This window comes from Rosa rugosa, chromosome 2, assembly GCF_958449725.1.
Source record: "Rosa rugosa chromosome 2, drRosRugo1.1, whole genome shotgun sequence".
Taxonomy (NCBI): Eukaryota; Viridiplantae; Streptophyta; class Magnoliopsida; order Rosales; family Rosaceae; genus Rosa; species Rosa rugosa.
In genome coordinates, this window is record NC_084821.1 from 26,776,265 (window position 1) to 26,803,578 (window position 27,314).

General features: G+C 38.8%; 1 protein-coding gene, 1 long non-coding RNA gene and 1 pseudogene across 3 annotated transcripts; 2 read left to right on the top strand and 1 right to left on the bottom strand.

Annotated features, from left to right (window-relative positions):
• Nucleotides 1-2,838: 2,838 nt before the first annotated feature.
• On the top strand, nt 2,839-6,312 carry LOC133734496 (temperature-sensitive sn-2 acyl-lipid omega-3 desaturase (ferredoxin), chloroplastic-like; annotated as a pseudogene).
• Nucleotides 6,313-12,225: 5,913 nt separating this feature from the next.
• Nucleotides 12,226-15,664, bottom strand: LOC133728322 (NADPH--cytochrome P450 reductase-like). Of its 2 annotated transcripts, XM_062155735.1 has the most exons (4): nt 15,112-15,664; nt 14,532-14,571; nt 12,881-12,906; nt 12,226-12,422 (listed from the first exon to the last, which is right to left on the bottom strand). In XM_062155735.1, the coding sequence occupies exons 1-4, from the start codon at nt 15,400-15,402 to the stop codon at nt 12,348-12,350; spliced, it is 432 nt and encodes a 143-aa protein (XP_062011719.1). In that variant the 5' UTR covers nt 15,403-15,664; the 3' UTR covers nt 12,226-12,347. The 2 variants fall into 2 exon arrangements, with proteins under 2 accessions (XP_062011719.1, XP_062011720.1); XM_062155736.1 differs by lacking the exon at nt 12,881-12,906.
• Nucleotides 15,665-16,929: 1,265 nt separating this feature from the next.
• LOC133734699 (uncharacterized) lies at nt 16,930-18,667 on the top strand. The gene is made up of 2 exons (XR_009858522.1): nt 16,930-17,455; nt 18,294-18,667. It is a non-coding gene; the product is annotated as an uncharacterized LOC133734699 (long non-coding RNA).
• Nucleotides 18,668-27,314: the final 8,647 nt, after the last annotated feature.

The window sequence follows — 27,314 nt, forward strand, 5'->3', positions numbered from 1 at the left end:
GGAATCTTCATGTATATCTCTGTATCTAGATCCCCATATAGATACGCAGTAACCACATCCATAAGCTGCATGTTCAGTTTTTCGGAAACTACCAAACTGACAAGGTAGCGGAACGTTATGACGTCCATTACGGGAGAATAGGTCTCCTCGTAGTCGATTCCAGGGCGTTGTGAGAAACCTTGCGCCACAAGGCGAGCTTTGTACCTTACAATCTCGTTTTTCTCATTACGCTTTCTAACGAATACCCATTTGTGACCAACTGGTTTGGTGTTGGGCGGTATTGGCACAACTGGTCCGAATACCTTTCTTTTCGCTAGAGAATCAAGTTCTGCCTGGATCGCATCTTTCCACTTTGGCCAATCAGCTCTACGTTGGCATTCATCAACGGAGCGTGGTTCGGTGTCATCGGTCTCAATAATCTCACGCGCCACTGAATACGCGAATACATCATCAATGATGATGGAGTTTCTTTCCCACGTCCCATGTACACTAGTGTAATTAACAGAGATCTCTACGTTCTCAGGGATAGGTTCTGACATTGAGGCGTCCCCCAATGATGTCTCTTGGACATAACCATAATCCGGAACATTCTCATGGGACGGATTTTGAGTATCGATGATCAAAGGATTTGTTTGTGCCTCATTCGCTCTCTTTCTAGGGCGAGTATCCTTCGAACCAATCGGTCTGCCGCGCTTCCTTGCGGGACCTACGGCCATAGATGCCACATCATTGCCATGTTGGGCAATGGCGCCATCTCCTGGTGTCACAGGAGAGGCGTGATGTCCAGTATTTGGGACATCGATCCTTGCAGGCACGTTTGCAGCAGGTATGTGTGATCTCGTCACTTTGGCAACATCAGAAAACGCATCAGGCAGAGTGTCTACTACGTTCTGGAGCTCGATTATTCTTAGCACTTCAAGTTCGGACTGTGCGGTACGGGGATCGAGATGAGACATAGTGGGGACAGACCACGACAATTCCTGTCGTTCCTGTTGAACATATGTGTTCTTATCTCCCCCTAACGATGGGAAGACTGTCTCATCAAAGTGACAATCCGCAAATCTAGATGTAAAGAGATCGCCTGTCAAGGGTTCAAGGTAGCGGACAATCGTTGGAGATTCATATCCAACATAAATGCCCATTCGTCGTTGTGGACCCATCTTAGTATGTTGTGGCAGCGTAATAGGCACATAAATGGCACACCCAAAAATGCGTAAGTGCGAGATATCAGGCTCGTACCCAGTCACTAGCTGTAACGCAGAGTAAGATTGGGTGGCAGTGGGTCGTAGACGAATTAGCGTCGCTGCATGCAATATTGCATATCCCCAAGCAGAAACAGGGAGATTGGTGCGCATAACCAATGTCCATGCTATCATCTGTAGTCGTTTGATAGCGGCTTCTGCGAGACCATTTTGGGTATGAACATGGGGAACTGGATGCTCTACATCAATCCCCAGTGACATGCAATAGTCATCGAATGTTTTCGATGTAAACTCTCCAGCATTATCAAGTCGAATTGACTTAATAGGATGGTCAGGGTAGTGAGCCCGTAGACGAATAATCTGGGCGAGGAGTTTAGCATAAGCAGCCTTTCGAGTGGACAACAGTGCGACATGTGACCAGCGTGTCGACGCATCAACCAATACCATAAAGTATTTAAAAGGTCTACATGATGGTTGAATTGGTTCACAGATATCCCCTTGGATTCTCTGTAAGAACGGAATGAGTATTTTGGGATCCTTTGCGTAGGACGGTCTCGGTCCTAATTTCCCGAAGGAACAAGCTTTGCAGAAAGAGCGAGGGGCCTTAGAAGCAACCAAGGAGGATTTTGGTTGGGCCTGAGCGACTGTAGCGCTATTAGAAGCAAAATGTGTGACTACATCTCCCATCATGGCATTCGAGCCATGGGAATTTTAGTTTATGGCGTCATGGTCATTGGGAGGAACAACCATGGCGTCATGCTCATGGTTGGCGCCATTGATGGCGTCATCACATGGGACTTGGGCGGTCCTATGGTGCCCCAAGACGGCTGCAGCGCCAGATGCTGCAATTGTTGCGGTCTTGCTAAGTCCTGGAATCAATTTTCGATTCTTGCTTCTTCTCACTCTGAAGAATGGATGTCCGTGTGAAGTCTTTAGTATACGGAGCATCATATCACGACCAGGATGTCCTAGTCGGTCATGCCAAAGCCAATATGTGTCTGAATCCAAGAGATCTTCTCTTATGACATTATTGGGTTCAATAGGTCGAATTGTAGTGACATAAAGTCCACTAGATTGACACATAAGCTTCTGTAAGATGCGCTTTCTTCCGCAATCATTAGAGGTAATGCAAAGGAATTCTATTCCGTTCTCACTATGCGTTTCCGCATGGAATCCGTTGGCTCTAATATCTTTAAAGCTCAATAAGGTTTGATTTGCCTTAGGAGCGTAGAGAGCTTCAGTGACTTTAATCAAGGTGCCATTAGGCAAAAGGAAATGGGCCATTCCATGTCCTTGAACTAAACCTGATGGCCCAGCCATCGTAGTCACAGATGAATATGTAGGCAACATCTCCAAGAATAATTGCCTATGTCGTAGAATGGTGTGCGTAGTCGCACTATCCGCAAGACATTCACTACTAGAATTTTACTCTTAGACATCACGACAATTACATCGGTGAGGAATTCACGCGATGTAAAAAATTATTTTTAACATCGATTTCTGAAAATTCGATTTCTATTTATATAATTAACATTGTTTATTACTGTTGACTGATGTCCATATTTTGATTTCCAAAATTTTTAAAAACGCGGGCGGCGACAAAATTTTCCCACTTTAGTTCACTCACTTTATCTCCAACCTTTGCACATAAAACTTGCGACCCATTTTCTCTCTCGCGCTCTTCCCCGAAACCTGTCCCTCTTCTCCTTTCCCTCCCGCTCACGCTCTCTCTCTCCCTCTGTCTATCTCTCTCCCCCAGTCCCCCTCCCCTCCAATATAACCAAAACCACACAACCCTAGAAAATGAATTCGCAGAGATTTCTTTGTGGCCGGCTCATCTCGGAGGTGTAGCCTGGCGTTGACTCGTCGGAGGAAGGCGAAGGCGAAGAAGATGGTGGCTACGATGAGTCCACCCCGGTGGTCAGAGATCGGTGACAGAGGAGAGAGATTCCTCCAGATCCACTTTCTCTCTCCTTTCCCTCTCTCTCGTCTGTGCTTCTCTCTTCTCTCTCGTCTGAACTCTGGTCTCAAGTAAACTTAGAGGTAAAAAATTCAGCTAATCCATCCTCTTAAATCTTTGGGCCTTTATCAATTTTCACTCTTGAGTACTTGGACTTGGTCGGAACCAATGATAGGGTTCATTCTGTTTTTCAGGCAAAGAAATCCAAGGAGGATCTGAAGGAAGCCTGCTGGTATGGGTTTGCTTAATCTCAATTTCAATGCTATTTAGGAATTGTGCTAGTGTAATCTCAATTTCACTGTGACAGATCATGCTCAGATGCTCTTGAACATCTTACGAATTTGGGCCATCTTCTTTTGCAGGTCTCTAGTGTTTCATGATTTTGTGGCGAAGTGCCTGACAAAAGAACATCGGGTTCGAGCGCGAAGAAGAGTGACGGGTCAGAGTATTTGGAAAACGGGTGGGATCCGGAAATCAGCTTTCCCATCACATTTCGGTTAATTGTGAGTAGTAGTGGAGCCCTTTGATTATGTTTTTGATGATAAAGATTTAATCTTTAAGCCTAATTTAGTCATTGCTTAGTTTTGAATTGGGAATTTACTATGGATTACAGAGTGTCTCTATTTTGCTTCTGTTTTTCAACTTCCGAACTTTAGTTTTAGCTGATTTCATGCTTTTCGGGTAATGAATATTGCAATGATTGAGAGGAAGAATGGATTGAGAGTTATTTAGTATTGTCCGCAGAGAGAATGAGAGTCAATGGCGTTAATGGAGATGAAGAAGAGATTGAATTCGATCCGGGTTCACCTCCACCGTTCAAATTGGGTGATGTTAGAGCGGCAATCCCAAAGCATTGTTGGGTTAAGGACCCATGGAGGTCCATGAGCTATGTGGTTAGGGATGTGTTGGTGGTTTTTGGGTTGGCTGCGGCTGCGTTTATGTGAACAAGTGGTATGTTTGGCCTCTGTATTGGGTTGCTCAGGGGACCATGTTTTGGGCTCTCTTTGTTCTTGGTCATGATTGGTAAGCTCTAATCACTCCCCTAATTTGTATTTGTTGTTTTGGTGTTTGAAAGATTTTTTTTTTTTTTTGTAAATTTTTGTGTGGTGGTGATGTTCATTGTTTGTGTGGTTTTGGATTGTGTAGTGGACATGGAAGCTTTTCGAACAATCCAAAGCTAAATAGTGTGGTTGGACATCTATTGCATTCTTCCATACTTGTACCCTATCATGGATGGTATGTTAGTGATGATTGATAAACTGTTTTGTCATTATGAGTTTTGTTTTCATGTGTTTGATCAGCATTAGCATAAGATGCATTAAAGTGTGAAATGATGATGAAATTGTGTAGGAGAATTAGCCACAGGACTCACCATCAAAACCATGAACATGTTGAGACTGATGAATCATGGCATCCGGTTCGTCTTTTTTCTTGTTTTTTTTTTTAATTTTTTTTTTTATGAATTCAATGTTCTTGTTCTGCTTTTCTTGAGGCATCCTGGGTTTCTTTATTTGTTTGAAGATGATAAAGTTGCATTCTTGTAGTTGTCTGAGAGAATTTACAGAACTTTGGATAAAACAACAAAAATGTTGCGGTTCACTTTGCCTTTTCCCTTGCTTGCATACCCTTTCTACCTTGTAAGTTTTGAGTGCTTGAATGTTAATCCGGCCCAGAAAATTCATGAAATTAGTAGCTGATTATTATTGGTTTTCTGCAGTGGAATAGAAGTCCAGGAAAGACTGGTTCTCATTTTGAGCCAAGCAGCGACCTCTTTGTCCCCAATGAGAAGAAAGATGTGATCACTTCCACTGTATGTTGGATAGCCATGTCTGCTTTGCTTGTGAGATTATCATTTGTGATTGGTCCTATTCAAATGCTTAAGCTCTATGGAATTCCCTACTGGGTAAATTCTACATCTTTAATTTCATATTGGTTTACACTCTACTCTACAAGTAGGATTGCTTTTACCAATCCAATCAAAGTAGGACTCTGTTTCAATGTTAGGTGTTTGTCATGTACTAAACTACTAATCCAATAAAAGAAAATTTATATTTGATTTCTGCTTTAATGTTAGGTATTTGTCATGTGGTTGGATTTAGTGACCTACTTGCACCATCATGGTCACGAAGACAAGTTACCGTGGTATCGTGGAAAGGTACAAAACTGTTGCATTCATGATAGGGATTGTCTTCCATATCATACCACAACAAGGAACTAATTTCTCTGGATACTTTTCATCTAGTCTTGTTTAAGCTAGTCATATAGCTCTTTCAAAGTTTCAAGGTTTTGAAATTTCTTCCAAATGTTTTGGTAGGAATGGAGTTATCTGAGGGGAGGGCTCACAACACTTGATCATGATTACGGATTGATCAATAACATCCATCACGATATTGGAACCCATGTGGTCCATCATCTTTTTCCTCAAATCCCGCCCTCACTACCATTTAGTTGAAGCAGTAAGTACCAACGTGAATTTAATTAGAATTAATACACATACCTGCAGGTTGTTGATGCTTTGCTTCTTGAACTTGTAGACAGAGGCGGCCAAGCCGGTGTTTGGGAAATATTACAGAGAGCCGAAAAATCAGGACCTCTACCGTTCCACCTACTCGGAAGTTTTATAACAAGCTTGAAAAAAGACCATTACGTCAGTGACTCTGGGGATGTTGTGTACTACCAAACCGACCGTGAGCTTAGTTCAAAGTAAAGGTTCAATCTTTAGTGAAGTAGACCAAAAAAAAAAGTTTCAAGTAGCAACATTTCTTGTGTTGGTCGTATTGCCATTCAATCATTCTGTGTTCCACAGTGTGGTTATTCTAGCCTGGTGAGTGGCAATTGTTAGTTGGTCTTCAACTGTTATTCTGAGGCTTTGCTTTGCAGTTGCCTCTTATTTCTTTTCTCTGCTGTTTTGGTGATTCATATGGGTTGCGTATGTCTTTTCCTTACTCAAATCAATATATTTTTTTCTCCTTTTCTTTTTATTGTATCTACAAACAGAGCAACTTATCTTCATATGGTTTATTTAGGAGACTTTAATCTTGTTCTTTTCTTTTGCTATTGTATATGGAGAAGTTTAGGCCATATGTCCCCTTCTCCCTACTCTTTGTACTGTTTTTATCAATAATATTAATGAGAATTTTCTTTTGCTTACCACTAGTATTCTCATTGTGATACTTTTCTAGTGTAGAAACTGATTTAGTAGTCACTTCTAAACTAGAAATTGAAGCAAAAAGAATGAAGACACAACAATTTGAAATAACAAACTGATGTTATAAATGACTCATGACATCAGTTCTATCTATAGAACATATGTCTAATACTGATATATAAATCACTTTCTTATGTAAAACGATGTCATAGTAGGATATGAAATCAGTTTTTTATAAATCAAACGATGTCTATAGTCATTTTATACATCAGGATCTTACAAGAAACTGATGTCCAAAGTCATTTTTAACATCGGCTTAAAACCGATGTCTGGGATTTCCTGATCTTTAACATCACCCACTAAGACATCAGATGATTTTTTTTTTAACATCGGTTTCTGGCCGATGTCTAAGACCAAAATTCTAGTAGTGATTGAAGTTCATCCATTCCTAAAAGAAAAGCTCGTAATTAAAAAGGAGTCATAAAGAAAAGAACTCAACTTTTATTAATAAGCCAAACGGAATTACATCATCGTTTCTTTAATCAATATGGCAATTGCCTACATCTCTTGGAAAATAAAAAGACTTAATCAAAATCGCCAGTTTCTGGGTCTTGATCCTTGTAGTCTTCCACCCTTAGATCGAGATCACCATCTTGATCTTCTTGTTCCATGTAATTTGCCTCCCTTGCTTCACGATACATCTTGTATGCGTTTGCAACGTTCTGGGATGCAGTACACTTCTTTGCCCAATGTCCACTTGATCCACACCTGAGACAAGCATCATTATGGTCAGGCTCCCTTGATCGAGGCGCTCTGGGAGCATTATGAGGACGATTATTGCCTTTGGTGGCGTTACCACCATAACCGGAGGCTTGGCCTCTCTCTCTCTTCACACGTTTACCTCCACGGTACCGTGCACGCCTATCTTGGCGGTTTCCTTCCTCTTTAGGGCGAGAATATGGACCAGAACGTCCAGAATTATCCCTATTCTTAGGGTTTCGCTCCTTGCGTCCTCCCTTGGAGGCACGACTATAATTAGACTCCGGATTTGACTTGGTTTCCACGGGTCTAGAGTTATAGTTATTCACAAGTATGTTGTCGTGTTTTTCAGCTACGTTCAAGGCACCAATTAGCTCATGAAATCTTGTGATGCGTCTAGCATTGACATCAATCCGGTAGTTTTTGGCTATCATCAATGCAGAGACGGGGAAGGTGGAGAGAGTTTTCTCGATCAACATCGTATCAGTGGTGTTCTGTCCACAGAATTCCATCATAGACTTGATACAAAGTGCTTCTGAATTGTAGTCAAGTACAGACTTGAAATCACAGAAGCGGAGGCTATGCCATCTCACTTCTAAGTCTGGAAGCAGGGAATCACAGACGTTGCCAAAACGCTGCTCGAGTTCTACCCATAGTCTTCTTGGGTCTTCCTCATGAAGGTACTCATTTTGGAGCGCGTCATTCATGTGCCTTGTCATGAGAATGATGGCTTTAGCTTCATTCGCCTCTCTCGTAGCTCTATTTGCTTCAAAAGCAGCAGCTTGTTGAGGAGTACGCACGTCCTGACTTGGCTCTTGGATCGTACTCAGGATCCCATCAGCCTTAAGATGCTGGCGCACATCACGGACCCACTTGTGGTATCCAGCGCCTGTTGTCTCTAGTGGAGCGAAGCTCAACTTGTTCAGGTTACTCATCCTGAAAAACAACAAGAAAATAGGGTTAGTTTCGGAGCGAAGAAGGCTACCACGAACTACTATAAAATTTCTGAGCGGAGTCGCTTCCAAGAAATTAGGGATTTTCTGAGCGTAGTCGCTTCCAAGAAAATCCGATTCCAAGAGGGGTTTTTGGATTAGATCGAAACGACGATGTATGTGGTTGATCGTTTTCTTCTCAACAAACTCTAAGTTTGGAGGACTCTACAAGCTCCAAGCTTGGAGTGAGCACGAACCCCCACAGTTCGGCTATTGGTCTCCCCTATGAAGAAGAAAGGGGGGTAGAAGAAGGGATGTTGGAAGTCCCCGAGAAAAAGAAGAAATTGAAAAACTTCAAAAACAGGAACTTTTAGAAAAGTTTACCTTGAAAAGATGCCGGAATTCTTGACCGGAAAAGATGTTGGTTGGGTTGTGCAGTGATACTGCAGGGTCGCTACGAGGATGTCGCGAGGACAGTTGCGGGGCCGCTGCGAGGATGCGACTGCTGCGAGGATGTCGCGAGGCCGCGAGGACAGTTGCGGGGAAATCGTTTAGGGGAAATCGTTTGCTTTCTAACGTTTCACATGGTCAACTTCTTTCTCATGACATAGAAAATCAACTATAGGAATTGTAATTGGATTTCATTCATATGATTGTGGTTTTGATATTTGTTCCTTGCGTTCCACCCTTGTATATATGTTTTTACATTTTCTTTATTTTATTTATTTAAGTTTTGATTTAATTATTCTAAAACCCCCTTATTTGTGTTTACTTGTATATATTTTTATTCTTTGTTTTATTTTTGTAAATAATACTTTTGTACTTTTATTAATTCTTTATTTATTTTTACAATTGCAAGTGTACCCTCAATCCCCCGTTTGAACGATCCCTACTTATTCTATACTGACAACTACATTTTGCAGGGTTAAATTGCGCGCTTACTTTTAGAGCTATCAATTTTTGGCGCCGTTGCCGGGGATTGAAAAATCACTTGTTTTTGTTTATAATTGCTGTATATAAATTGTTTGAGACTTAGTTTAAATTAACTAGGTTGTTTTTTTATATTGTTGAATACGAGTTTTAATTGTAAGTTGTAAATTGAATGGAATAGGTGAAGTCTCTTTTGTTAATATTGGCCGAAACCCCTTATTGGTACCTAGTTGAGGTCCCTTAAGGTTGAGGGCGGCCTTTATTAACACTTGTTGAACTGTCTTCACACTTATAACATTTTTCATCTTAGTAAGTATAGCCTATGTGGGATGGTGTCTAGGAAGGGGACAACGTTCATGACGGGTTTTTAAATCCAGAAGTGCTTCCAAATGGGCCTAAACCACTGTGTGGGAGTAGCTCATGCCAAAATGGATTTTTCCTCTCGTGTTCGTCCTCCCCCACCTGGCCATTTCAGTAAGGTTGCCCAAAGGATTTGAAAGGGAGTTTGTGTCTAGGCGACTATACTTGGGCCACACGTCCACTTGATTTACCACTTGGAATTTGATTCGATATCAATAATATTTGTAACAAAAGAAAATGTTGTGATACACTAAGGTATATTGGATAAAACATAGTCTTGAAAAAGGGTAGCTGTTTCAGTCCCATTGCACATCGAGACTCCCTGTTCCCGTACCCAAGTGTTGAAACACTTGTAAAATACTTTTCACCTTTTATACTCACTTCTATACTTAACTTGTGTCTTATGTACTAACTTACTCACTTGTGTACTTAACTTGTTAATTATACTTGTAGTTTGTAATTCATAGTTACTTGTTTATATTTTGTATTTTTTTGTTAATTGTAGTCACTAATTGTATTTAATGGAGGTACGGTCCCAAGCGCTGCTTGGGAGGCAACCCAATTCAGAAGCAGCTGTGGAGGAGTCTACAAATGCAGATTTGCTTTCTCTTTCCCTATTTTTTTTTTTAATTTTTCTTTTTTGTTTTTATTTTAGGATTTGTTTTCATAAATGCCTTCTATCTATGCTTATTTGTTTCATTGCATGCTTTTAATTGATTACATTGAGGACAATGCAATATTTAAGTGTGGGGGAAGGGATTTATACTTTTGTCTTGAGTCCTATATATTGAAAAATACAAAAAAATTGAAAAATATAAAAAAAAAATTGTTTTTGTTTCTGGTTTTTGAGTCACAGGATGCCCTTTCAACTGTCTAGGATGAGCTTATATCTCTGAAATTATGGCTAAGAGAGGATCACAATATTGAGATGATTTTAAATGATATTTTTGGTTAATTGAGATATATGAAAAATGTATGCATATGTAGTGGATATGGATTTCGTGACCTTGGTACAGAATATGAGCATGTTAAGATGAGTTTTGATTCATAAAAATCTATGTGAGATATTTGAGCCCATGTCCCTTTTTCTTGGAGTGATAAATGAAAAATATATTCTTATTTTCTTGGCGATGTTTTGATGATCTCATTATTCTTTCATTTGATTGATTGCTTGCCATAGATTAAGTTCAATGGACTATAGAATGCTAGAATTCACTCTTATGCTTGTTGAGACTTTTATCAATACATGTCCCTGATTCTGGAAAGGATAGAGGCACCCTAGGAATTACCACCATTGCCAAATAAGCCTGTGTCCCCATTTGTGCCCGTCGTGGGACCCCTTAGATAAACCCCTTTGAGCCTACATTAAGCCTTTTCTTTCATCACCCTTAAAATCCTTAACCCCTGAACCTTAGTATAGTTACAATCCTACCCTTTGTTCTAAAAACTTAGTGGAGCTATCTTTTGAGACTTACTATATGGATTTGGTGGCAAGGATGAAGATTGAGAAGATGTGAAAGTTCAAGTGTGGGGGTAGACTTGTCCATGAAAATAAGAAAAAAAAATTATGTGAAAGCCGTGAAAAAGAAAGGGGAAAAAGAAAAGAAAAAGGAAGAAAAAAAAATGTTTATGGATTTTAGTCCCCATACTTGGTAATATGAAGTTTGTTTTGAATTGAAGGCCCACTATTGAAAAATTTGGTCTTTGTCCAGTTCACTAGTTTAAGGGAAGTTTAGAATGAAATTTAGGCCCAACATGAAGACATTAGGTCCTTTTATTTTGCCTCTATGGGATGTGAAGTTTGTATGCCTTGGTGGATTTCTAGAAGTTTCTCTACATCTACATGAGCTCTACTAGGTTTTTAGGATACTTTGTGAAAGTCCATACCTTTCGTTTCTTTAAAACCTTGAGCCTTGGCCCCATTACAACCCTTTATAAGACCTTTTTGATCCTTAAGATGAGACATCATTTGATCTGTGGAGATGAGTTATAAGAGTTGAACGTATGGCTTGGGTCCATTCGTGCAAGTAGTTGATATCCTTCATGAGATCTTTTGAAAAAAATTATATTCACAAAGTGCTTTTCGTTTCTTATATATGTGAGCTATTTGATTGCCTTAAAATATGTTCTCTCACATATAATTGAGTGATTATAAGCTTTTAAGCATTGCCTTGATCTGAGAGAAGAAAGAGTGGATATACCTTGTGAGGATATGGATCATACTTGTCTGAAACATGCTGAGCTCCACCCCATCACCATTGTTACAACCAAGTCCTACTTGTGTATGTGTGGATCATGTGTTTTAATTAACTCTCACTACACCAATTTTTCAATCAGACGACAGTTTTTCACTGTCGTCTGATTATAGGCATTGCTGTTGTCTATCTCAATGCCGTCTGATACATAATCAGACAATACCAGAAAACTGTCGTCTGATAAAGTTGAGTACAACAGCAACTACTATCATGTCTGTTGTCTGAATACCACGAAGAACAACAGCAGCTTATATATTTACTGTTGTCTGATAAAGTTTAGTACAACAGCAGCTACTATCATGTCTGTTGTCTGAATACCACGAAGAACAACAGCAGCTTATATACTTACTGTTGTCTGAAGGCTGTGCCAGACAACAGGGGCTTATATGCTTGCTGTTGTCTGAAGGCTTGATCAGACAATATGTACTTGCAAATCCCATTGTCTATCTATTATTGATACTATAGATTTCTAAACAAAACCATTGTTTGTTGTTTTGCTGGACAATGACTTTCTCGTTCTTTTAGTCCTTAAAGTATTATAGTTAGAGGACTCATACAACAGTTTTTGTTAGGCATTTTATGATGATCAATTATTGGACAATAGTTTTTAGCTGGAATAGAATGGTCCGAGAGACATTCAAAAGACCTACATTCTGCATATATGGGATCCAAATGAAAACCCAAAACACATTTATTTATGTAAAGATTCGATACATTCATCCATATATCCAACAAAGTCATTCTATCCCAACATTAACCCCCACGATACTTGTCCATAAATGTGATGCACATTAACCTTGCCTAAACCTCACAAATATGTGAAAACAATGCACCGGCAGCTTTAAGTACATCCTTTTGTTTACCCTCGGTAAGAACCTGCATATAATAATGTAGAGATGAGTGAATACATTATATATTAGTATTATATATCTTAAGAAGCTGTAAAGAAATTGTAGAAATATTAGAGATAAAGGCGTTCAATTAATCAAATGCAAATTAGAGTTCTTACAAGAATTTACTCTGTTCTACCTGCTAAGATAGTCCTATTTACAACATCAACTAGCAAAGCATAAGTTTATGGAATTTAAATCTTCTTATGTACACTTTTAAATCTTCTTACTACTTTATAGTTCATTGTTTCTATATAGAGCACAGTATTTAACCGGACCAATCATACAAATGTGAAATGGCATAGACCAACAATGGTAGAACAGAACATACCAACAAATGTAAACCTACAGCTATTAAACACTACACAATTGTGCCATATATTCATGAGCCATCAGTACACTTGGTAGGAGGCAAATCAATCTTAATGAATATAGGTGACTTACAATTGAGTTTCTCGCAGGGTAAGAACCTGCATATAGTAATGTAGAGATGAGTGAATAGGCTATATACTAAGAATAATACATTGGACTAAACAACAGCTGAAAGTACAACATATTGTACTAGCCAATTATCCCAACAGTCAATTTTTGGCAAAGATTTCTAGCGGAGTAGAAGAGTTGAAATATTTGGTCTGCTCCAAAACCAGATGTTAAGGACAATTCAATCCAACAAGCATGTTACATATTGTTGAGATTTGCAGCCTTGAGGCATAAGGCGTAAGCCTTGCGACATAAATTTTTGTCGTCACATTAAAGAGAGTAAATCCAAACAATACTTACAAGGATTATTATTTGCAAATTCTCTCATGCCAATTCTGGAATGGCTTCCACTAGAATATCTGAACCTTTCTACTCCTCTAGCCTACCAATGAAGCCTATTAATGGGATGTCCCTGTCCACTGGCAGTCCAACTTCGGCTTGAAGGGCCTCCTTCAAAAGAGGCTTTGCATCCAGTACCTGGACATACAATGCGAGAATATTGTTGAGATTTGCAACATATACAAAGCAATGATACAGAGCAACATATTCAGTCAATGATACAGAGCAACAATCTTGAAATCTTGTACCTTCAAATCTTGTCTGCAATTCAATGATACAGAGCAATGATACAGAGCAACATATTCAGTCAATGATACAGAGCAATGTATGAGAGCCTTAAAACAGAACAAGGTCCATGAGAGCCATAAAACAGAACAAGGTCCATGAGAGCCTTAAAACAACATGAAATTCATAAAAATCCTAGATACCACCAACCAAGACTTCATAATACTACTCAGTTCATCAATAATGAACCTAATACAGTTCATAGCAACAAAATGAAGGGCTTTATATATAGAGACAGAAGAGAGAGTCAAAATCTAGGACACTTGGGATTTTGATTTAAAAATGACAAAGGGATGGCCTTCGGCATATTTCGAAAGACAATGAGCCAAGGACGCGAAAAGATCCCTACTGCCCCCAACCAAAAGGCCATTATACATTATACATTATGCATGTATCTAAAAGCTCAAATTCCTAATGTGCAGCTTACCAAAAGAAAAAAAAAATCTCCTATTTTGATTTCTCTCCCCTGCAGCTCAAAATGATCAGTACTTGACTCATACACAAGAGACAATCACTCAATTAACACAACTATTATAATGATGGCATATCAATTAACACTCAATTAACATAACTATTATTATAATGATGACATATCAATTAACACGAGACACTCATATAGTAAAGTAGTAAACCCAGACAATCATATAGCTAATCATATATCAATTAACACAATCATATAGCTAATCATATATCAATTAACACAAGAGATAATCAGATAGCTACTCGGCCTCAATATAGTAGAAGTAGATCTTATATTTTGAACAGGGGATAAATTTAACCCACCACAAGCTATTACTTTCTTACTATTTCTGGATTCTTGTCCAGTTATTCTATCAAGAACAGGGGATAAATTTAACCCACCAAGATATTGTTGCCTCTCCTAACAGGTCCTGGCAGAGTCTTCACACACCCAAAAAAAAATATTATTCACTCAATCAATTAATCAAACCACAATAAAGTAACCAAGATAAACTGCAGAAATGTTATTTACCCTTGCTTTGCTTCTGAGATCCATACCAGATCCACCAATCCTGTTTACAACATCGAAAAGAACACATAAACATTATGAGCTTTTGAATTGACAACTTAGATAATACCTCGCATGAAAGTTCCACATATAACAAAGAAAAAATAACCACAACAGTTGTATATTTCATGCTGCTCACTTAAATCTATAGCTCTTATCAGTTCGATCTCTACAAGTTCAAAAGTTAAAATTTAATTGTTTAGCATTCCATTTCCAATTCTCCAGAAGTTTATATTACCATATCTCTGGTCTAAAACAATCTAGAAACATTGCCATCTATCTCACCTCAGACACCAAAATTCAAAAGCAGTAAATCATTACAGACACATACAAACTATATCCAGGTGTCAAGAAAATCCTAAGCTTAAATCAATAAACAGAAACTACTATCATTTTACCGAATGCAACAACATTTTACCAAAGATTCAATCCACTCAATTAACCCCACAAACCTCAGACTTACCTAATTCGATAGCAAAAATTGGAATTGAAACAAGTAAAACACAGGAACAGTAAAATTTAGCCACAAATAAAAAAGGTCAACCTTGGCGAAACCTTCAGCGGTGCCGGTCTGAGTCCCAGAGAAAATAGTCACCCTAGTCTTGCCCGACGCAACCTCAAACTCATCTTCCTCCTCCTTAAGCGGCACCACCAGCTGCTTCACCACCCGACTAGTCTTATCAGACGATCTCCGCCACAGCACCACCAAAAACCCAATTATCGACTCAATTGAAGTCATCGCTATCACCACCGCCATGTCAGTCACCGAGCCTCCCAGCGAAACCCCAAGCGCCGACTCCAGCTTCCGCACCAATTCCGAATTCAAACTCACCATCGGGAAATCTCCGACCTCGAATCCCTCGGTCTCTGCGAAATGAATCGGAGCCGCTGAGCTCTCGATTTTCTCGAGGTTGGTGAACTAGAAACTGAGAGAGAGAGAGAGAGAGAGAGAGAGAGAGAGAGAGAGAGAGAGTGAGAGAGAGTAGGGTTTGGAAGGACAAGGAAGCGAGAGAGAAAGAGAAGAGAGAAAAGTGCTGGTCGGAGGCGGGGAAGGATGAAGAGGAGAGTTGGGAGAAAATGAGTTGTGCTCGGTTAGGGTTTGGGGAGTAAATGCAAGTGTGGGAAATTATATCCAAGTGTGGGAATTAAAATGTTTGTTCCCACCTTCAACTGTTTTAATTTTAAGTTCACCGCTCCGCGTTTTTGTGATTCCCGCAAAAATTTTAACAAAAGTTTTTTAGGGATACGGGGGGAATCTAACTTCAGACAACAGCATTTATGGTGCATTGTCTGAAGATAATGTGACAACAGATGAATAAAAACAGTTGTGTGAAACCAAATCAGACAGTATCTTTTAGCAAGTATTGACTTAAAAGTTATTGCACAACAGACAATGAATAACAGTTGTGTGATTGAACAATCAGACAACATCAAAAATCAACCATTGTCTGAATAAACCTTGGAGAACATTGAAATAATAACTGTTGTCTGAATTGATCCATTCAGACAACATCTATTATATCAACCATTGTCTGAAAAGTAATTGCACAAGAGCCAAGTAATGACTGTCGTTGGATTCGAAAATTCAGACGACATATATTTTTTTGCTGTTGTCTGATTATTTTAGACGACAGTTAAAATGTTTGCTGTCGTCTGATATGTGTTGTCTGATTGAAAAATTGGTGTAGTGTCTCGAATGCCTAAATATTGATTCTTGGTTGAGTGCTAATCTTGATGTTGTGAAAGTAAGAGATTTCTGAGACAAAATGTTAAAGGGCAATAGAGTCTTTGTATATTGTAACGTTTGAGTCTTTCTTTCTTTAAATTTCGTTGAGTTTGAGTCTTTGTTTTTAATTTCTTTGTTTTGATTTTGCTAAGGGACTAGCAAAAGTAAAGTGTGGGGGAATTTGATAGGAGCATTTTAATGCGATGTTTTAATAGTTATTTCCTCATATTTTACTTAGTTATTTCCTTAAATAAATAAATTTTAATTTAGTTTCTATTTTCTAGGTACACCGGAGAAAATGACAAGGAAATGAGCTGAAATGAAGAAATGGAGTATTCCTGGTCCAACTAGGAATCTCAGTCAACGCAGGAATCCTGATGAGGCTAGGAAACCTGAAGACATTAAGAGATCACATGGCTTGAAGATATTATGGGAGATTAAATCTGATTTTTGCATTGGAAATCAAGGAGATTACGTTGAGAAAATCAAGGGAGAGTTTCAAGGGATTTTGCAACAAGATAAGGCTCAAAACAAGTCCAGATTCATTCCTCAATTCCCTCAAGATATGTTGGCCGAAATTAAGGAATTAAAATCTGCAATTTTAATGTGAAAATCAAGTGAAAATCAAGGGGAGGATGTTAAGGATAAAGCCATGGAGAGATTTAAGGGAGAAAAGGTCCAAAATGCGTCCGGATACATTGTCTAGGTTCATGCCTAGACATTTGGCCGAAAATTGTGAATAAAATCAGATTAAATCATGGAAAATTCAGCAACAAAATATTAGGGATTGATTTTGGAGCTTTTTGATTGGTTGGATGACATAGCAGAGCTGACGTGGCATTATTTGATTGGTTAATGCTGTGTGGATCAATCTTGAAGACTTGGAGACTAAGTTGCCATCCTCCTATAAATAGGAGCATTCTCTACACCACTTCTCACACAATTCAAAACACACCTCTCTCCCTCAGAAAATAAACATCAGAAAAATTCTTTCCATTCTCTAGTCTTCAGAAGCTCTGCGTCTCAACCAATGAGGAGAAGAAGTCATGCAATACATCAAGATCCTAGCCGCCATCCACCCTTGTGCCGTCCCTAGAAGGTTGCTTGCTTTCAAGGATCTTCAAGTTCTTCGTCTCAAGGCTTGTCATCCATCTTTCACGGTGTATTTCATATTTTCTTTTGCTTTCCTTTGTTTGATTCGTAGAGTTATGAATTCTAGTTAACATGACGTTAAGGGCCAAGTTTAAAGCCCGTTTATATGTTTTGAAATAACGTTGTGAATTTTATATGTTGATTTCTATGTTGCTTATGTGAGATTGCTTGATTCATTTTGGATTACAGAAAACTTTTGCATGTTTATGTTCTTTGGTGGCCAACTTAGGATATATGCATGTAATTGGAGCTAGATTTAAGTAGTAAAGGCTTTGGACAAAAGTCGAAATCAATTAAGGAGGATTGCAAATAGATGAACTTTTTCATACTAGGTTGTGCACTTTGGTTGACATCTTTTCTTTGTTCTTCATGCGTTGAATGTGTTCTTGAGTAGCTAGCTTTCTAGACTATGATTGCATGTTCAATAGGTTTAATTTAGGTGCTTTCACTTAGATTAAATATTGAAGGAAAGTAAAATATGAGAAATCATTTGCTTTCTAACGTTTCACATGGTCAACTTCTTTCTCATGACATAGAAAATCAACTATAGGAATTGTAATTGGATTTCATTCATATGATTGTGGTTTTGATATTTGTTCCTTGCGTTCCACCCTTGTATATATGTTTTTACATTTTCTTTATTTTATTTATTTAAGTTTTGATTTAATTATTCTAAAACCCCCTTATTTGTGTTTACTTGTATATATTTTTATTCTTTGTTTTATTTTTGTAAATAATACTTTTGTACTTTTATTAATTCTTTATTTATTTTTACAATTACAAGTGTACCCTCAATCCCCGGTTTGAACGATCCCTACTTATTCTATACTGACAACTACATTTTGCAGGGTTAAATTACGTGCTTACTTTTAGCGTATCACTGGTGGTGCCGGCCAGGTTCTTGCAAACGTGGTGGAGGCGTGGTGGCTGCTGCAGGTTGGAGCTTGGCTAGGGTTTGAGTGGTCTTTGATCTGGGCTTTGTTTTGGGCCCAAACCTTATGCTTGTTTGTTATATTTTGTCTAATAATGCTCCATCTTTGCTGGCGGGTGTTGTGGGCCTTGTCCCTTTATACCTTGTTCTTTTGGATGTTACAATGTTTTGTCCAAGGGCTGTTGGTTGACATCCTCAAGTACGAATGTGTATGCAATTTATGGATGATGTGCCCAACTCCCAAGTATAGGAGGTCAAGTTTTAATAAAGCGAAAAAGTAAGAGTATCGTACCCAAGGGATTGAGTAACTCTACCCTAGCTTGATCACCGTGAAAATAAACCTAGAAAACACATGCAAGTCTATCTTTTTACAAATTAATAGTCTCGGCCCTTTGGAAGCCAAAAATATCAATAATGATATTTACTATGGTAAAGTGGTGAATCGGCTTTGTTGATTTTAATTTCTATAAAGTAAAATAAGTTACACAAAAATAAACTATGCTAATAAAAATAAAATAAAATAGAGACTTTGATCAATGAGATAAATAAGAGCACATGTTTTTGCACCTAGCCTCCCCTCATGCATATAATGTAACCCTATGCAGGGATTATTGTTTTATCTAGTTTATTTGTGAGTACAATTGTGGTTATTTGAGTTTACTCATACGAGATTCACAAGCTTACCGGGTTTGTTGTTTGCAATCCCGGTGCACTATTCCACGGTGTAGCGGTTATTCCTGCAGGACAGGACCACCTGGGTTGAGTTCGAGGCGTAGTGCAGCAGTTTAGGTTCTTAACATATTTTTGTTATTAAATGTTGTTCGTATTATGCTCTTAGTGAGCGTTTATATTCGTAATTCAACTCGAGTGTTTGAGTCTTTATTAAGAGTATGCTTTTGGACTATTGTTATTGTTTAGATTAAATTGAAAAAATTTCTTTGCAATTTCGAGAAGTTGGTTAAGTTATTGCGTTTTGGATTCATATATCTTTATTCGAAATTCGGGGCGTGACAAAAGACTGCCAAAGAAGCTATTCGGAAAGGAAAGAAGGCATCTAATGATTCCAGTCCTCTGATACCCGCTGTGGAGACTATAGCAATCAACCAAACATCAATACTATCGGCCAAGGAGAAATGCGATGAGGAATATGCTCGAAATCTCTATGACCAACAACAACGAGATTATATACGCTTGTAAATGGATATGCGAAACTAGGCATTTAAAATTCAAGAGAGGGAAGAGCGAATTATGGAGATGAACACAAGTAAGATGATGCCAACCAAAAAAAATATTGGCAAAGAAAGCAAAAAAAGATAGCGGAGAAAGAAGATGAAGATGCAACCAGTGGATCAAACTTCCCACAACCACCATTCACCGGTGGATATTATCCACAAACACCTTTTACCGATGGATACTATCAACAATCTCCTTTCACTGGTGGATACTATCCGCAACCTCCTTTCGCCGGTGGCTTCCCATAACCACCATTCACCGGTGGAGTCCTTTCACCACATTTCTCTTCTGGTGAATCCACCAACCCCAACCATATGGATGACCCCTCAAACACAAATTTGATTCCTAATGAAGATGAGGATGAGAAAAATTAGGGAGTTATATATTTTAAATAATTGTATTGTTATGATTGCAATGCTTGGTTTTTCACTTATGTAAGATTAGATTGATGAAATGAAAATTTATTTGAATATGTGGGTACATTGGAAGGAAGTTCTCAAGCAATAATACACTTACAAATGAAAAGCACACAAACATAATTAAAAACATAAAAACTAAATGAAAAACACACAAAAGTGCTAGATACGCCTGTTGCCTTTTACTTCCCAAAAGTGCTTAATGAGATCTTCCTGAAGGTTCTAGTGAGTGTACTTAGATCTAATTTGTTGGTATCGGTCCATGAATCCGTTCATATTATGACCATCTCTACCAACAGGATCAAAGTCTCTACTAGTGGGTCCCTTCCATACCTCAGCAATCCTGGTCCTCATATTGTTATCCTCTTCATCATCATACTCCAACTCATCATCGCTGTCTTCAGGTCGTTCATCCTCAACAATCATGTTGTGTAATATAATACAAGTCAACATGATGTATCTGATAGGAGCATTTTAATGCGACGTTTTAAATGTTATTTCCTCATATTTACTTAGTTATTTCCTTAAATAAATCCTTCTTCTTTAGGAAAGTTTCTATTTTTAGAAAGTTTCTATTTTTAGTAATTTTAATAAAAGTTTCTATTTTTAGGTTCCATGGAGCAAACGAAGCTGAAATGAGCTCAAAAGATGAAGAAAAGCTAGGAAACGTTGGAGAAGGCTAGGACAAGGCACAAGGGCCGCCAGAATGAGCTGAAAAGAATAAATGAAGTTTTCCTGGTCCAGCCAGGAAATCCTGATTCAACCAGGAAATCCTTTTCAGAAGAGGAAACTTTGTCAAGCAAGACTCCTGAGCCAACCAAGAAGCATGATCGGAAAAATGAAGAAAAATAGCGTTGAGAGAAGAGACCTTATGGCTTGGAGACGACGCATGGAAGCCCAAGAATCTTCTGGATTAATTTGGATTTTCGGCAAATGGAGGAAGCCCATTGGATTTAGGGTTTTGTGAACATCAAAGAGGGATTTTTGGAGAATAAATCTTTAATTGCCGTGAATTATCAAGAGAAGATCATGGAGACAACGTGAAAATCAAGAAAAGATCAAGAGATGACGTTGGAGATAAGCTAGGGAGAATTTCAAGGAAGGGTGAAGTGTGTGCAACAAGATAAGGTTCAAAATAAGTCCAGATTCGTTCCTACATTCCCTCAATGTATTTTGGCCGAAATTAAAGAGAAAAATCAGAGAAAAATCCTTGGAAATTCGGCATAAATATATTAAAGGATTATGGACTTTATTTTAAAGTTTTTTGATTGGTTAGATGACACAACAAAGCTGACATGGCACTACGTGATTGGTCGAAACTGTGTGGCATTACAAGATAATTCTTTGGGAAAATAAAAGAAGATTCATGAAGCTTGGTCGTTCCCTATATATACCCCCTAGTGCTAGACGTTTTCCACACCATTCTCCCCTCAGAAAATTCCCACAACGTCAAAGCTCTCTCTCTCCATTCTCTAGTTACAAGTTCCGTGTTTTCAAGCAAGGAGAGGAAGAAGAAGAAGGAGCCGTGAAGATTCATCTCCATCATCCACCTTGAGCCATGAAAGCTTTGAAGACTTGCTTCCAAGATTCAAGATTCCAACGTTTCAAGCTCTCCATCTCCATCTCCATTCACGGTGTAATTCATTCTTTTTCCTTGTAACATTTTGGTTTCCTTGTTTGATTTCGTATGAATTTGTTTCTAGTTAACATAAACGTTTAGGGCAAAGTTTAAGCCCAATTCTATGTTTAAATAAAGATTTCGAATTCTTATAATTGTGATTCTAAGTTGCTTATGTGAGTTTGTTCGATTGAATTTGTGTGATTTATATCTTTTATATGTTGATCTTATTTGGTTCGAAACTTACAGGATTTGCATGTAATTGGTGCTAGATTTAGGTTAACAATTCACCTAATAGTTTTGTAACCCTAAATCAAAAGTAGTAAAGGTTTTGGACAAAAGTCGAATTCAATTGAAGAGGATTGCAAATAGATGAACTTATTCGTACTAGGTTGTGCACTCAAGTTGATATCCTTTCTCTATGCTTCTTGCATTGAACATGTGTTGATTAGCTAGCTCTCTAGACTTTGATTGCACGTTTAATAGGATTAGTTTAAGTGCTTTCACTTAGATTAATTAGTAAAGGAAAGTAAAATATGGGAAATCATATTTTTCGAATGTTTCACATGATCAACTTCTTTCTCATGACTTAGATGATCAATTATAGGGTTTGAATCGAGTTTGATTACATGGAATTGGTTTTGATCGATCTTTGTTTCTTACGTTTCCCTCTTGTATATATGTTTTTACATTTTCTTTCTTTTATTTATTTTAATTTTCGAAATCATAATGTTAAAACCCTCCTTGTTTCGTTAGCTTGTATATATCCCTTGTTTATTTTTGTAAATATTATACTTTGTATTTTTATTAATTCTTTAATTGTTTTACAATGACAGGTGTACCCTCAATCCCCGGATTTGAACGATCTCTATTTACCGTATAGTAACGATGATATTTTACAGGGTTAAGTTGGATGCTACTTTTAGCATATCAGTATCGAAGGCCCTCTTTATCCCACCCACGAGCAGCTCCTCTAACAATACCAAAGCGTGACTATAATATACTAAAACATCTTTCCACATCCTTCCTATACCCCTCTTGCGCCTTTGCAAACTCGATTTCCTTGGGGCGTGTAGGATTTCAAACAGTTTTCAAGAAAGTCACCAATCGAGGATAAATACCATCAGCGAGATAGTAACTTAAATTGTGAATTCTGTTATTCACTTGGAATTGGATATGAGGTGCTCTATCGGCGGTAAGCTTGTCAAACAACAGGGACTTTACCAGGACGTTGAGATCGTGAGTGGGGATATGTTTTCTACCACTATATTCTCCAGCCCAACCAAAAGGACAATTCTTCCATTGCCAATGCATACAGTCAATGCTCCCAATCATTCCCGAAAAACCTCTCCTCTCAGCTTTGGCAAGAAGTCGTCTGAGGTCGACCGCATTAGGAGTGCGGAGGTATTCTGTTGAGTACAGATTAACAATTCCTCGTGTAAATTGCTGAAGGGCTACGATGGAGATGGATTTCGTCATTCGACAATACTCAGCACATTGATATGCCCCAACACCGTAAGCAAGCATTCGCAAGGAATATGTCATCTTCTGCTCCGGAAGTAGTCCGACTTTCCCAATAACATCTAACTTTTGAACAAAGTAACAATCATACTAGCAAAGGTCAGTAGATATACGTGTGAAGATATTGAGACTCATCCTGTAACGTGTTCGGAACTCCCAATCTTTGAACATTGGTCGTTCGACAAAGTTGTCGGCCATCAAATTTTTGCCCCTTTCTTCTCTAAGTCTCTCTTCATTTTAGTGCACGACCCGGATGAGAACCGCGTCTTCGAGTTTGATTTGTAGATTCTTCTACAACTGCTGCAATCACAATAGCGTTGGTGGCCATCATCTTCATCCATAGACCGTCGAATTTTTTCCCACAACTTATTCTTTGAAATGAGGGAAATTGAGGAAATGTGTAATGCTAGAGATAAGAAAAAGGTGAAGGTATGTTAAGGTCGGATTATGTGTGTATGGAGTGCAAAGATCGGTCTATTTATTGATATTTTTCATACAAATATGATAACTTGATAAGAACACGTGTCAGCATTTCATTCGTTATAATCTTATCCAAAAATTTAGATAAAATTACATTCACAATAACCGTCAGATTGAATAGTATGCGAGTGATCTGGTTCGTCCAAACTTGTCGGTGGGTTTTTCACTCTTTTAAAAAAAATTGTCGGTAGTGTACATGTGATAAAACTGTCGGTGAAATGTGTAAAAAAAAAAAAAAAGTGTCGGTGGAGATATAATTTGTCTACCAAAAAAATATTATTAGTTGCATTTCCAAAATGTTCACCAAAACTATTTATTCACATAATATATTTCTCATTTACACTTAAAAAAATATTCAATGAACAGTAGTTGATCGATGCGGTAGAAACATATGCGACGAGTTAGTGAATAGGTCAGGAAACTAGTGACCTGGTGACCCAAGTGAACTTGCTCTTATAAGAGCATCTCCAATGGAGTTTTCTTTTAGCTTGTGTCAAATTTAAATTTGACATGTGACATGGCAATCCTCATTTTTGCCTAATCTTACTCCAACCGATATGTCAAAATTGTATGTTTGTTTTAATATATTTTATTCTATTTATCTTGTCTTTCTCTGCTTCTTCTGTTTCTTTTCAGTATCTTCTTTCTTCTCTCTCTGTAATCAAGTCCCACCCACCACCACCATCAGACCATCCCCGTAGCCACCCCACCACTGTCGCACCTCCATCAAAGGCAGACCCCATTTGTCACAACCACCATCCCTCAGCCCAGATTCCCCAAAAACAGAAGCAAGGCACTCATTGTCGCCATACCTCATCCAACCATCACCATCGTCAGCCCTTGATGAAGCGCCACAAGCCAGCTTGACAGACTCGGGGACAGACCAATCAAGCAAACCCAGATCCGGTATGAAACCAAATTGATCCGGCCTAAAAGCAATCTGATCCGCCAATCCAGCCATCCAAACACATCCCACCCCTTGCCAGTCACTGAGAATACTCCTTCCTTGACCAACGCCCAAATTATTGATCAATCAAAGCCCAAATCAATCAAAGTCTGCTTGATTCTCAAAGCCCAGAAGGATTTATGAAGGTTTTTTATGAGTTTCTTTGGTCTGGGTAGGATGTGAGAGAAAGAGAGAGAGAGAGAGATGAGAACGCAGAAGGGAAGAGAGAAAGAGAGAGAGCCGAGAAAGAAAGAGGGAGAATGAAAGAAACAATAAAAAAATAAAAGACAGAGAGAGTTTGGGCTGTCAAATTTGACAGAGCAAGGCTCAATGTCAATTCCACATGTGTATGACCTATGGGTTGGAGGAGTATTTTTTTGATTAAATGGGGGCCAAAAGCCCAGCAAAAGAAAACAAACAGAAACTAGATACAATGAATGCTCCTAAAACAAGGAGTTTCACACAAATCATCCAGTAGAATATTGATAACTTGTGGAGGAGGCTGCATCATGAAGTGCACTCCAATCTCAGAATCCAATCCAATCTTGGACAACACATCAGCAACCTTGTTTACTTCCCTGTAGATATGCTTTATTTCACACCTTTGAAACTGCCTTTGAAGAGCCTGACAACTATTAATCATAGACTTCAAAGGGTGCAAAGCATCCACACCATCATTCATCAACTTGACAAGGACTTCAGAATCAGATTCAACCAACACATGTTGATGATGAGCATCAATAGACATTTTGAGACCAAGTAGGAGACCCCAGAATTCAGCTTGCAGCACAGTACCACACCCGGAGTTAGCAAAGAACCCACACAACCAAGACCCAGAATGATCCCTTACAACTCCACCAGCACTAATCATACCTGCATGATTTCTGGCACCATCAACATTAAGTTTAATCCAATTCATTGGGGGTTTCTCCCAATGCAAACTCACAGTAGTCCTTTGCGCAGAGGTCAGGCCACTAGTATTAGCAGTAGTCCATTCTTTGGCTGCATCAATAATGATTTTGCAGGGATTAAAAGGAACATGAAACTCACCATCAAAAATTGCCTTATTTCTCCATTTCCATATGTACCAGCAACTAAAAATAAACACCGTACACCATTTAATGCCCCCATAACAGCGAAAATTACAATGCATGTTTGCAGCAAACCAGCCATTCCAATCCAATTGCATGGCTCTAGAGATAGAATCCAGACATATAATACCATTCCAAACTCTCATAGCACTTGGGCAGTCTCTAAGGAGATGAAGGATAGACTCATCTTGAACATGACAAAGGGAGCACATAGGGTTATTAGTTAATCTTCTTTTCATCCTCTCCACGTTTGTAAGAATCTTACCATGACACAAAAGCCAGCAAAAAGACTTTAGCTTGGATGGAATAGGGAGCTTCCACAAAAATAACCAAGGAAAAGTAGTAAAATTCTCATCCTTAACAAGAGTAAGATAGGCCGATTTTACAGTGAAGTGACCGTTGGCAGTGCCACCCCATATAAGTTTGTCAGGTCCACTTCCCATAAAACCGGGAGGAATCTGAACAATTTTATTAATGATAGCATCATCAAAGTGTAACCTTAGGAACTCCATATTCCACCCATTAATAGACCAACAATCTCTTACCTGCATATGTAAATCAATATCAGAAACATCAGGAAGAAATTGAACAAGCGGTCCATCAGGTAACCATCTATCATTCCAGAAATTGACGGATGAACCATCCCCAATTCTCCAACTCAAACCTTGTTTTAACAAACTCACACCAAAGATAATACTCCTCCAAGTACGGGAGCATCCAGAAGGGTAAGAGTAGAGTGGATTAAGAAGAGGTACAGATTTAACATACTTTTTATTCAAAACATGACGCCATAAGCCTTGATCTTCCTGAACCATTCTCCAACCAATTTTCGCAAGCATCGCTTGATTCATCATGCTAGCCTTTTTAATTCCCAAACCACCAAACTCCTTAGGTCGGCAAACCAAGTCCCAGTTAGCTAGATGGATTTTTTTCTTGCCATTACAGTCTCCCCACAAAAAATCTCTATTACACTTGGCCAATGCATCACATATAGACACAGGTAACCTCACCGTTTGCATTGTATAAACCGGGATAGAATTAGTAACAGCTTGAATAAGAATAAGTCGACCTGCTAAATTGAGCATCTTGCTCTTAGGTTGGAGGAGTATTTCATCTGTCATTTGTTACCGTTTTTCCCTCCACGTGGATTTGACCACTCCATTGGAGATGGTCTAAGTTTCATTGTTTATTGGCTTTAATCCTCACTATCTGACAAACACCTACCTGGTTTATTTTATACTCCTTGAGAAAGCGTCAATTTTACAAGGACACGTGGCTAGTGTTGCTGCACTGCACCTGCAGCCTGGGGGCCCTACTATCAGGCCACGCGTTTCCCGGACTTTGCCCATCAAGTGTGCGTGTCACGTGCGCTCTTAATACCTTTTATTTTCGCACTCTGATAACCTCACCCACGTGGGACCCCTACCTCTTCTCTGCCGTCAGTTTTAAAACCGGGAACCTGCTCTCACCAGTTCCACCTGTCCCCCCCCCCCCCCCCCCCCCTTCCCTTCGAGAATCCACAACCCGGTCCAACCGGTTCCCGGTTCACGGCCGCCCACGTGTCGAAAAGCAAATTCTCCAGAACAATTAGAGTGGGCCCCGCGGTGGGTGACGAAATCATAACCTTGGATAT